Consider the following 12,007-nt stretch of genomic DNA (forward strand, 5'->3'; position numbering starts at 1 on the left):
TAGGCGATTGGCCGGGGTGGTGAGATGGGCGGGGCCTAGACGGGGGGGTACGTAATGGCGGAGGGAGGGGGCCTGGGTATAGGTGGCCTAATCAAATGCCTGAAAACTCAGTGTAACGCAATGGGATTGCCCCCTCCCCTCCCCCACCCGGGCTGAGCGGGAGGGTGGAAGGGGCAACATATATTCAGTTCATCCCAGAATGGGCTGAATCATATGGTGACGCCTCAGAGCCTCGCTCTGGCACAGCGAATGACAAGGCGTTACCTCACTGCCTTGCTGCGGCACGGCCAATGACACGGTGTCGCCTCGCTGCCTCGCTGTGGCACAGCCAATGACACGGTGTCGCCTCGCCGCCTCGCTGTGGCACAGCCAATGACACGGTGTCGCCTCACCGCCTCGCTGTGGCGTGGCCAATGACACGGTGTCGCCTTGCCGCCTCACTGTGGCACAGCCAATGACAAGGCGTTACCTCACCGCCTCGCTGTGGCACGGCCAATGACACGGTGTCGCCTCGCCGCCTCATTGTGGCACGGCCAATGACACGGCAGCCCCTCACAGCCTCACTGTGGCGTGGCCAATGACAAGGTGTCCGGTCAGGACGAAGTATCAAGGTGGCAGCCTCGCTGTGGTGCTGAGACGCATAATGGCGTCATGTGAAGATATGGTGACAAAGCATTATGGGAGTCAGCGAGACGCCACGGTGCAGCACCTGTGACTATTACTCGATTGTGTTGCTGACATGCCTATCGTGTCACAATGCAAGCTGTTGTGTCACGATGTCATTGTGTGGGGATGTCATCACACCATGCCTCAACCCCCTCGTGACATTTAGGGAATTTCTCACATCATTTTGGGATAATCCCTTTCCTCCTGCGGCCCCGCACCAATGCCCTGCAAAGCTTGGAGCACACTCATTGACGCAAGGCCAAATCTGGAAAAAAACCAGGACAGGCGACAACGCTCCTTACAATGCTGTCTAGAGCCAGGCTCTGAGTAACCTTCAGGTAATGCTCTCCAAGGTGGCCTGTTAATCACTAGCAGCGTGGGAAATAGAACTCACAGCCTTCGTCTCTAAAAATATAGGCCCATATTTGGGGCACTAAAGTCAGACCTGCCCTAGCTCCATATCCCAGCAACAGGGACTTATATTGGAGCAGGCCCGCTATGTCGCATAGTCCTAAAGTGCAGGCAAGAATTGCCCTTCGGCCCGTAACCGCTGGAGTTGGGTAGCGTGGAATAACTGCAATGGAAAATCAACCAAGCTGCAAAGGTGAGAAAGAACTAAGTTTGAAGACATTGAATGAATTAAGCACAGTTTTGTCTGGCATCTGGTAAGGTATCAATATGGTCCTTATGTGTCAGAATCCTGCTGCCCCAGCTGCGAAAGGCAACAACAGTGCATTTCCTGCTCAGGACGTCAGGGTCATACCAGCCACTCTAAAAATGTACCTGGCGCCTGTTCCTCCCTGCATCTTCAATGCCACGTGTGCCTAGTTTATGAACGGAAACCCTGCAGAGCCAATACAGCTTTGGGAGAACAGGCTGGAGTCTTCGTGGTCTCCTTTCCATGCACACGTGACTCCTGAGTTACATGCTCGCCTGGAGAACAGAGCAGGAAGCCCCAGTTCTAGGGTCCCGAGTTCAAGTCCCCATCTGAGGCTGGAAAAATCACCGCTTGATTTTCAGCAGCTCACCTGAGCTCGGAGTCATTCGTGGAGTCTCCGCCCCTGGACCGACGCAGCTGGGATTGGGGTTTATTGAGAGCGTTGTCCTCAGTGGTGTGAGCACGCTGCTGCTCAGTGCTACGCTGGGCAATGCACTGAGATGACACCAAGGGCACTGCCCATATGGTCTGATACGCTACGTGTGGCGAACACATGACAGGACGGGGGGTGGGTGGGGAGGAGAAATGGGGTATAATAAATCGTTAATCTCCTGCAGTTACAGATCTGACTGCTGGCCTCCGCCTAGCCCAGTGCCCTCCTCTGCTGTCTGGGATCAAACCATCAGGCCATTTGGTCTGGTGTGCCACTTGCTGCAACGCTGCCTCACCTCTGCTCTCCCACTCCAGCAGGACCCTTCCAAACTTCCTCTCCCGCAGGGAATGTGGGTAGCACCCTTCTGTGCAGAGGCTTTTTATTGTGCCCTCTGACCGCAGCTGAGAGCGTCTGATGCTGAGGGCCTGGGGAGACAAAGGGAGAGAACTGCTCTTTCTGGCCCTACCTAGATTGTGCATGATCTGGTCTCCAACCCCTAGGACTCCATAAGGACACCCCCTGGATTTTCCCAACGCTCACTGAGTAAAGCAGTCTGATTCGATAGATGGGTGGGGCGTGGGCTTGACCCTGATGAGGGTCTGGTCCCGCTCTCACAATCAGATTTATAGCTGGGACATGGTTCCTGTTCCTAACTCTGCTGTTGCCTTTGCCACTGGTTCGTCTCTCTGTGCCTCAGTTTCCTCCTCTGTATAAGAGGGATAATTCCCCGACCGGGCGGGGGTCTGTGTTCCCCCGAGACACTGATTTCAGAGCCGGCTACTAGCACATGCTGTAAGAAATGCTGGGCTCCCTGCCTCACTGGGGTTGCTGGGCTAGAGGGTTAAATATTTGCAGCTCCCAAGTTTTCTCTATTAATTTCTCACTCCGTCCAGGGCTGGCAAAGGGTGTGGGTGTATTTGGGCGCAGTGGGGCAGGGAGCTCCTGAATAGGGGAGAGGCCCAAAAAGAACTAGGGTCACTGATCACGAGACAATGGGAGCGGGGCAGGGTGGGAGGTCCAGCAAAAGGATGTCGGAGTGGGAGGTGATTGGCAGGCCTGGAACCTCTGTTCAGGCAGAGGAAGGGCAGGCTACACACTCAAGCTGGGGGCTGGAATGACCCACTCTACTACTGGAGGTGGGTGGGGAGAGTTAAGTCTCTATGGCCCATTCAGACCGTATCCTCTCTGCCAGCCAGGGAGAGGTTTCTGTGGCAGCGAGACCTGCCCCACTAGGACCTTGGCTGAGAGCCACCACCTCGGTGGCCAAAGCTCCCATCAGCTGATCCTGACTTTCAATCCCTGGTGCCCTGGCCTGATGACCTTGCAGTGAAACATGCTGCAACCTACTCGTTGTCTCCGGAGCCACATACTGGCTCAGCAAAAGGGCTGTTTCTGGTGTGTGGAAGGGTCAATATTTGTTCATGTCTCAAATATTTGCTTAAACTTGGCAGTCGAGGCAGCAGGACGGGAGCCATTGACAAGGGACAGGGGGCAGGCCCCTGTGGCGAGGTCGCACTGTTATTCCGGGCCGGGGAGCGCTGCTGGTAGAAGTCATCTTCCCCCGGCTCCATCAGCAGGTATAGAAAGGTGGTAGATCCCACAATCACAGCTGATGCTACGGCAGCAAACCAGCGAGGAAGAGACCTGCTGTCAGTCCGGAGGGGAAAAAGGCTCTAAGGGGACCTGGGGTGTCCAGCAAACCAGGGAGAACACAAAGCTACTGGTTGATGGGTGCAAAGTGCTAAACTACCATGCAGCTGGCCCTGGCTAAGCCAGTCCCCCTTGAACGGGGCGCTCTGGGGAAATGAATCATAAGCAGCCGGGGGGTCACTGTGCCTCACTCCCTGCCCAGATGTGATTGCAGACAGATACTTGGCCCGGGGGCGTGAGTCAGGCCAGCACCTCTGGAGAGCGCAGAGCTGCTGACCACCACCGCTCCTTCTGCCAGCAGGTCAGAGTGACCCGCGCAGGAGCTGCTCAGATCCAGCGCTTTTGCTGCGTAAGAGAGCCTGGGCCATTGTTCAAGATTAACTGCGCGAGAGCTCCTCCAGGTCTGGCCTCTGGAAGGACTTTTCCTGTGCTCAACCCTTCCCTGAACAGCCAGGAACTGAAGGCACCAGCCCGGAGGCCATTCAGAGCCGCTCCGAGCTGTGGCTGATGGTGCAGCCACAACCCCAAGCCAGCTCAGGGCTGTGCAGGAAGAGGGACTTGGGGGTCAGGGCCCTCATTCCCCCACTCCAGGCACAATGTATAAATGGAGGGTCCGGCTGGTGCAATAGGTGCCAAAGGCAAAAAAAAAAAAAAAAAACACCCCAAGCTCCTTATGCATCAGCCATGTTCTCTTCCAATGGGAACTGGACCAAGGGACCCTTGTTACCTGCCCTGGTGGACATGACCCTGGGCGTCTGCCCCCCTGGCCAGGGAAAGGTCATATGTGCCCGAGTTCCTCCATGTTCATCACATACCCCCGGTCAGAGCTGGCCCTTTGGGGCCATTAACAGCAGCTTTCACTCGGTCACCCCTGGCAAGAATGGGGTAGCAGGGGCACCCCCCCCCAGCCTGGGCACCAGATGTGTGTGTGTCACTTAACAGCCATTAGAGCTGCAGAAGTCCTGCACACGCACACACACACACCCATAGCTAGAGCAGGAACTGGTGGAAACGCTGGTCCATGGCACTGCTTAACCCTGGCACCACCCTTGCCTCGGCGTTCGCTATGTCGCCACCGCATAGTTGAAGCTGCTAACAGCTTCCCCTCCTCGCCCTGTCTGTCGTGGACGGGGATACAGTGCTGGAAACTGCCCCCTGGACTAAACCCCAAAGGGGCCCCTCAGAACCCACTGCTCAGACTAACCACCCCTACCCCTGTCTATCAGGGATGGGCTAGACAGTATTTGGTCCTGCCATGCAGGCAGGGGACTGAACTCAATGACCTCTTGAGGTCCCTTCCAGTCCTAGAGTCTATGAATCTACCCCTCATTGCCCAGGGAAACAGGACCATGGCGAGCAGTTCCAACTGCAGCGTGGCTAGAGGTTTATTCTCCTGCCCTGCGCCAGAGATCACAGCGATCTGCAGCCTAGAAAGAGGTCCTCAGGAAACAGACCCGAGACATTTAAAAACAAGCCCTTCAAAGTAACACGACTCCCCCTGGAAAACTGGATCCCTCCACCCTGCGCATGCAGACGTTGCTAGCAGAGCGCCGACTCGGCCGGGTCATTGGAGCTCAATAATTCCTTCTGCTGGCGGCTGGAAGTGTCCCCTTTGGACGGATGATGGTGGAGAAGTCTCAGTGCAGTCCCCTTCCCCCGCACTCTTCAGAAAAGCCACAGAGAAGTGAGTTGCCCACAGTCACAGTGAGACAGCGTCAGAGCCAGAACAGATGCCGAGTCCTGAATCCTGCCCCAGCACTGTAGCCACTAGACTACATTGCTGCTCAGAATAAAACCTGGGAGGTCTCACTCCACCAGCCCGTCTAGAACTCGGGAGTCCTGATGCCCATGCCCGGTTCTGCCCCCCAGAGAGCATCTCCTCTCAGAGCTGGAACAGAACCCAGAAGTCCTGGTTCCTGGCCCCCCTTCCTCTTCCCACTCCCACCCCAAGACCGGTACGGTGGAAGCTCAACCAAAATAAATAAGACATAAAAGCACCAGAGTAATTGGGCAGGGGGAGGAGGGGTCAAATCCAGACTCAGGACCCTACAGGAACATCTGTCCATCTCCTCGGGGAAGGGGCGAGGGAGGAAACATAGACAGCCTAAAGGCAGATTGAAAGTCAAGCGATCCCGAGGGGGCAGGAGAAGGACGTCGTCTTTCCCTCCGAAGTAAGCTGCTGTCTGCTTTCCTCCCCAAGCGAAGATTGGGGTTTCCGGGTGACACACAGCGAGGGTCCCAGGGCAATGCCGGCGGGCAGGGGAGGAGTCCGCTACAGGGGATGTCCAGTTTGATCCAGGCCTTCGCGCTTCACAGCTCATCATGGGGGATGTTCAGGGCATGGTCGCACAGATCTACGCATACAAGCACACACCGTTAGAACATGGGACTTACCAGACTGGATCAGAGCGGTGATCCAACCAATCCAGTGTCCAGCTCCAGCTGCTCCAGAGGAAGGGTAAGAACCCTGCAGGAGGCAGCTGTGGGACAATCTCCTCTTGTCCCCCCGCCCCACTCCTCACCAGTTAGAGGTTGGTTCATGCAGTGAAGCAACAGAGCTCGCATTCCTTACACAATTTGATCTTGTGGCAATGAGTTCCACCGGCTAACTGTGCCGTGTGTAAAAAGCACTTCCTTTTCTCAGCTGGGAATTTGTGCCTTTCGATCGCACTGACTGTCCCTGTATTATTTACATGATGGTAGCACCTCGAGGCCATAAAGCAGGGATTAGGCCCCGTTGTGAGAGTTTCCTGCATCTACAGACAATTGGCTTTGCCCCAGAGTTTACAGTCTAAGCATTTTGCTGCCAGTCTCCAGATCAGATCGTCAGTAACATTTCTATCCACCTGTAGGAAACAGACAGCGGCTACCACAAGCATGTCCCTTTCCAACTGGCTTAGCAGCCCCTGGCCGGGGAAGTCTGCAGCTTCCCGGTCCCTTTTAACATGCAAGATGATTCCCATATGTGCCTCAGTCTGTATGATTCCAAACACCACAGACTGGCTCACAGCCGCTTTGCTGACCGCAGCATTTCTAGCAGCTTTCACACCAAAGCTCAATCTACCTGGAGGATAATTTCATCCTCACTAAAATGCAGCCACCTCTAGGGTGGAACGTAGCAGCTGTTCAACACGGTACAGTATCACAGTGCCTCGGTCTTGAAAGAAAAGCAGCAGTTTGTATGTGGGAAATAATTGCCTCGCTGGGACGTGGCCAGGACACTGGGCTAACACCCTGACATGGGATCGACAGCTTAAGACTCTCATTCATGTTCCCAGAGGCAGGTCATCCCTCCTAGAGGTGGCGAGCACAGGAGACCATGGGACTCTCAGCCACTGACCGCAGCACACAGCAGTCCAGGGGCCGGCTGGCTGTGCAGCCCAAGGACAAGGCGGCTGCTCACGTGACGACTGAAAGCTCTGGCTGCCGGCCAGAGAACAGGGAATGGCTGGCACAGCAGTGACCTGCGGGGGGGGGGGGGGGCACTTCACTCCCCCCCCACCCCGACCATTCACACTTTAGTTAGTGGCTCATGAAAAACGCGGCTGTTTGAACAGAGCTGTCGAAGTCGGCCTTTGACCCAGACAGCGCAGAGACACGCAGAGCTATCGGGTGTGCAGGTCCAGGGAGACACAAGGACGGAGGTGTAAAGCCAGGGTCCCTTTGCAACAGCTTGGACAAGAACGAACAAAGGTCAGGCGGCACCCGGGCTGCCATCCAAAACCAACTTAGCGGGCTGGGGAAATCAGTCCCTCAATAGCACCCAGCAATCGGCTGCTCCAATCCCGTCACTGCTCTTGGCAGCCAATGAGAATCCCCGGCGCAGATGAGGTTGGGCTGGTTGTGGGACCTCAGGAACGCTTGGCACCAGCTGGAGGCGGTTAGACAAGGCAGCGTGAAACACATCTTCTGACTTGCAGGCCTCGGGGGGAGCAGCGAGCCCACGGAGCCAGGACACTGCTGCAGGGCCCTCACACCAGATCCCCAGCAGGTCCCTGGAGAGGGTTTGACACCCCCAGGGTGAGGAGAGGCCAGGGGATGGGAGGGCAAGTTACTGACAAATGCGTAAGACCGTGGAAGTTAGACTCAGATCACAGCCTACGTAAAACGGCTACGGGACAGAGAGTGACCCAGCGGCTGCAGGATAAGAGAGCCAGGAGCAGCGTCCGGTGGGTAGGGCACTGCACTGGGAATCAGGAGACCTCCGCTCTATTCCCAGCCCTGCCGCTGATCTGCTGGGGGACCCTGGGCAAGTCAACACAACTCCGCCTCAGTTTCCTCATCTGTAAAATGGGGCTAATGGCCCCAGCTGTCCTTTGTGAAGGACTTCGAGGTCTATGCACGAAGTGCGCTGGCTAACAGCTAAGTATCGTTAGTTCCTTTCTTACTTTCCTTCGGGTTTATGAATAGTTTTTTGTAATGGCTTCTCTCTAGTGCTCAATAGAGTATCTGGGGAGTTAGCCAGCACTCTACGACTGGGAGGTGGCATCCCTGTGTTATAGATGGGGAAACCGAGGCACAGAGTGGGGACGTGACTCGACCAAGGTCTAGAGCAGAGGCAGGAATTGGACCCACGTCTCCCGAGTCCCAGCCCAGCACCTCGCCCATGTGAGCAAGCCCCACTCCGCCCCACTTTTCAGCAGTCAGCACAGCTCAGCGGCACGCTTCTTGTTTTGGCTGTTTAATGAGCTCACTGATTCCGAGAACCAGCATAAAACGGGAGGCTGTCCAAATTAAAAACAAACAAACAAACAAAAAAACGCATAAGGGAGGTGCCTTAAATCGACATCTCGGGGGGGAAGCACTGGCGAAGGAAGGTGCGATTGTGGGAAATGGGGGCGCGGATGAATCCAACACCCAGCTGCCTCCCCAGGCCTCATGGGTGGGCGACTCCACGTCTCAATGAAACTTATGGACCATGATGCAGAGGGATCACTTTTCCCATCACTGGAAGGCAGCTTCCTCTGGGCTGGAGCGCAGCAGTCAGCCTGAACCAGCGATGCTGCAGCACTGGTGCATGATGGGAAGTGGAGAATAACATTGATTGAGTACAGGGGACCAGCCGTGGTATCCTGGCTAATTCTTCCCCATCTCTGCGCCCTGCCAATGCTTTCGCCCTGTTCAAGGGACCATATCACTCCTAGAGTGGTGGCTGCTGGCTGGGCTTGGCCTCCAGGCAGCCATCCAGAGGCGAACGAAAGCCTCCAGGCTCTGTTTGTTTTAAACGAACAAAAGGAAGTATTTCTTCACTCAATGCACAGTCAACCTGTGGAACTCCTTGCCAGAGGATGTTGTGAAGGCCAATATACCAGGCTTCAAAAAAGATAAGTTAGTGGAGAATAGGTCCATTAGCAAAACCATGCTCTGAAGTGTCCCTGGCCTCTGTTTGCCAGAAGCTGGGAATGGGCAACCGGGGATGGATCACTCGATGATTCCCTGTTCTGTTCATTCCCTCTGGGGCACCTGGCACTGGCCGCTGTCGGCAGACAGGACACTGGGCTGGACACCATTGGTCTGACTCAGTGTGGCCGTTCTGATGTTCCCTGTCTGACTAGCCCCCCGCCCCAAGCCGCAGTAGAGCCTCACTTACCGGTCCGCTTGCTGCAGAGCCGATCCTTGACGTTGTCGGTCTCACGGGAGAAGAATTCAATGAGTTCATCTTCATACTCCTCGGCGATCCTCTCGCACTGCAACGGGGGTCAGAGAGTGTCAGAAAACCTGCACCCTGCCTCCCCTGGCACTCGGGTCGCACAGGGCAGCAATGACAGAGAGGAGAAATGCGGCTGGGCCCTGCTCTACGTAGCCCCAGCCCTACCTGCGCATGGCTTGCTCTGTGGTGGCAAAGCACAGTGGTCAGGCTGTGCATGTGTGTGTGTAGGGGGGGTGTCAGCGCTCTGCAGTCCAGGAAGAAGGGCCAGGGTTAAGTCCTGGGGCGTTGCTAGTGAGAGCAACCTGGTATCTCCCACTCATCCACCGGTACCCAGCACCAGCAGGGCGGGGGCTACTGCAGCTGAGAGTCAAAAGTCAGCAAGGTTCCCCCTTCAACTGGCAGCTGAGCTCCATCGGGGGAGCCCCACGCACGCCCAGCGCCTCTGCACTCACCGCAAACTTCAGGCGGGTCGTCACATCCCCGTCCATTTTGGTCTCAGAAAGGTCCATCTTGGTCCCGTCGTGGGAGATCACGCGGACGTAGCTTTTCCGGTGGGTGGAGGGATCCACCTTCTCCCCATACTCTTTCATCTTCTCACAGACCCGCTCCAGCAGCTCCGTCAGGTGAGCTTCGGATCTGACGTAGGGCACCTGGGCAGAATCGCAGCGATCCGACACGCTAGGCCAGCATTCACCTCGCCACTCACCCACAAGCCAGCCGCAGCACCCGAGCTCCAACCCGGTCATAACCGTGCTTTGCAAGCATTAGCCGAGCCGCCCTGGGAGCAGCGACAGCGCTAGCCGTTCTTTACACAGAGGCAAGACGACTTGGCCGAGGTCAGGCAGTGAGCCAGAGGGGCAGCTCTGCACAGAACCCAGGAGTCCCCACTCCCAGTCCACCGCCTGCCCACAAATTCTCCCAAGAACAGAAAAGCCCAGGAGTCCTGGGTGCCAGCCGCCTGCTACATCAGCCAATGCTGCCTCTCTAGAGCAAGCGTTGCTACCACGGAGGAGCCATTCGCGGCCGCCACAAACTGGCTTCATAGTGCAGCGTCTGCAATCAGAACAGGAACCCCCCTTCCGTGGCTACCAGCATCAGTGGGTGGCTCTGCCCACCTTGGAGTCTTTCGGGGGGAGGAAAATGAATTAAGTGGGATCTTCAGAGCCCCGTCCCTGCTCCGTCCCTCTCCCCGCAACACCTGGCTCCTGTTTCCAGTCGGGCTCTACATCCACCTGACCCTTCAGCCATCCACCTGCCGCCCCAGGGCTGGAGAGAGGCACCAGACGGGGCAAGCGCAAGACACCCTACCTCTACGACCGACTGGCTGCCGTCCGGGTTGATACGGAACGACCCCATCTGGATGGTTTTCTTGGGGTCCACCTGGGAGATCTCCCACTCCAGCTCGTCCACCAGGGCCCGACAAGCTAGAGAGGAGAAGTCACACATGGTGAATCAGAGGGAGAGACGCAAAGGGCAGTTACCCGGCCTGCCCCCTGCAGCCCTGGGCACGTCAGCAACAACAGTTCGATAGTGCATGGCCCGTCGGGGAGCAGCGACTAACCCTGGTACAGTAACTCACAAGCTGGTCTCTTTCGAAGGGTCTGCCCTGTGCCTGGCCCAATGGAGTCAGAGCCTGAGAGAGGATCGGCTGCCCTAACGATAATCTGCACTTACTTAGCATTAACTAGCCCAATCCCCGTTTGGCTGATAGGGAACCTGAGGCCTGGGGTGCAAATGCTACACAGCAACCGAGCTGGGAACGCCCCCTTTACCTCCACAATGGAGATCCTGACTACTCCAAGCAAGGACATTGTTCAACAGGGACACCAGGATGACGGACAGGCAGAGTGTGTGTGAAACCCAGCCATTCATCTTCCCCGCAGGCTGGCACAGTGACCTGCAGTGCTTCCAGATAGCGCTCCTCCTCTCAGCCACGAGGGGCCTCCACGGTCCAGCAGGCACTCTGTGGAAACCCAAAGCAAACTGCTTCTGCTACAGCGAATCCCTCCCGGTTCCAACACCGGCCCCACTAGGGGCTGGGAGACGTGTCTAACACTGGTCTGATTTTACTGGTATAGTTGTACCATTATAACCTCCGTGCTTACGCCAGCCTGAGGGTGGCTTCCTTTGACTTAGCCAGGAAGAGCCCTGCTACAGCAGAGCAACAGAGAACTTAGCCTGGGATCCCCACCCTACCGAATCCTGCTATACCCCCCGGTAGATCTGCCCTGCCCCAACAGCCCAACCCATCACGCTGGGCCAGTATTTACAGCACCAAGGGCTCCCTGGCACAATCATTCCCTGTTTGTCCACTGGGCTCAGGCTGTGAGCACAAAACAGGGACTGTGTGGCGGGCCGGAGGCCACAGCGTTTGGCAGTTTGTAGCTGCGCTTTGCTGGTTACTGGGATCGGTCAGTGGCCCTTCTCCCAGGGCATCCTACAGAACCTAACCAAGTGCCTGCAGGTCCCCTCCACCAGCCCTGGGGAGTCACAGCATCCCCCCAGGACAGAAGGGAACAACAGTCCATGGTGGAGCCTTGGGGGGCAGGGGAGGGCCAGCTGACACCCTCATTCCATGGGTCTGTAACCTGTTCCCCAGTGTGCCCCACTTCCTGCCAGGGGCCCCCACTCTCTGCCCCCTTAGAGGTCCCCAGAGGCCTCTCTAGTTCCCTGTTACACCCCTAGACAGCCCCCCCAAGCCCATGACCCCCATACATCCTACAGAGACCTCCATAGGGACCCCCCAACCCAGAGGCCCCTATAGAACCCTGTTTAAAGCCCCCCCACTTGCCTAGTCAGCCCCCCTCACACACACCCTTAGAGCACCCTAGACTCAGGTCCCCTCATACACTGTATAGGGACCCCACTCCCCTATAGAGCCCCACACACAGCATCCCCCATACACCGTATAGGGACCCCACTCCCCTATAGAGCCCCCAGACACCGTATA

General features: G+C 56.7%; 1 protein-coding gene across 1 annotated transcript in view; it reads right to left on the reverse strand.

The window, feature by feature from the left end:
- Positions 1–4,767: 4,767 nt before the first annotated feature.
- CNPY2 (canopy FGF signaling regulator 2) overlaps positions 4,768–12,007 on the reverse strand; it is a 13,654-nt gene continuing 6,414 nt past the window's right edge. Inside the window, exons 2-6 of the mRNA XM_034792174.1 lie at positions 10,830–11,020; positions 10,366–10,481; positions 9,510–9,707; positions 8,998–9,094; positions 4,768–5,761 (exon numbers count right to left, since the gene is read on the reverse strand). Coding sequence (XP_034648065.1) covers positions 5,718–5,761; positions 8,998–9,094; positions 9,510–9,707; positions 10,366–10,481; positions 10,830–10,929 — 555 coding nt within the window. The 5' untranslated portion in view covers positions 10,930–11,020 and the 3' untranslated portion in view covers positions 4,768–5,717. The remainder of the gene's footprint in view (positions 5,762–8,997; positions 9,095–9,509; positions 9,708–10,365; positions 10,482–10,829; positions 11,021–12,007) is intronic.

This window comes from Trachemys scripta, chromosome 16, assembly GCF_013100865.1.
Source record: "Trachemys scripta elegans isolate TJP31775 chromosome 16, CAS_Tse_1.0, whole genome shotgun sequence".
Classification (NCBI taxonomy): Eukaryota; Metazoa; Chordata; order Testudines; family Emydidae; genus Trachemys; species Trachemys scripta.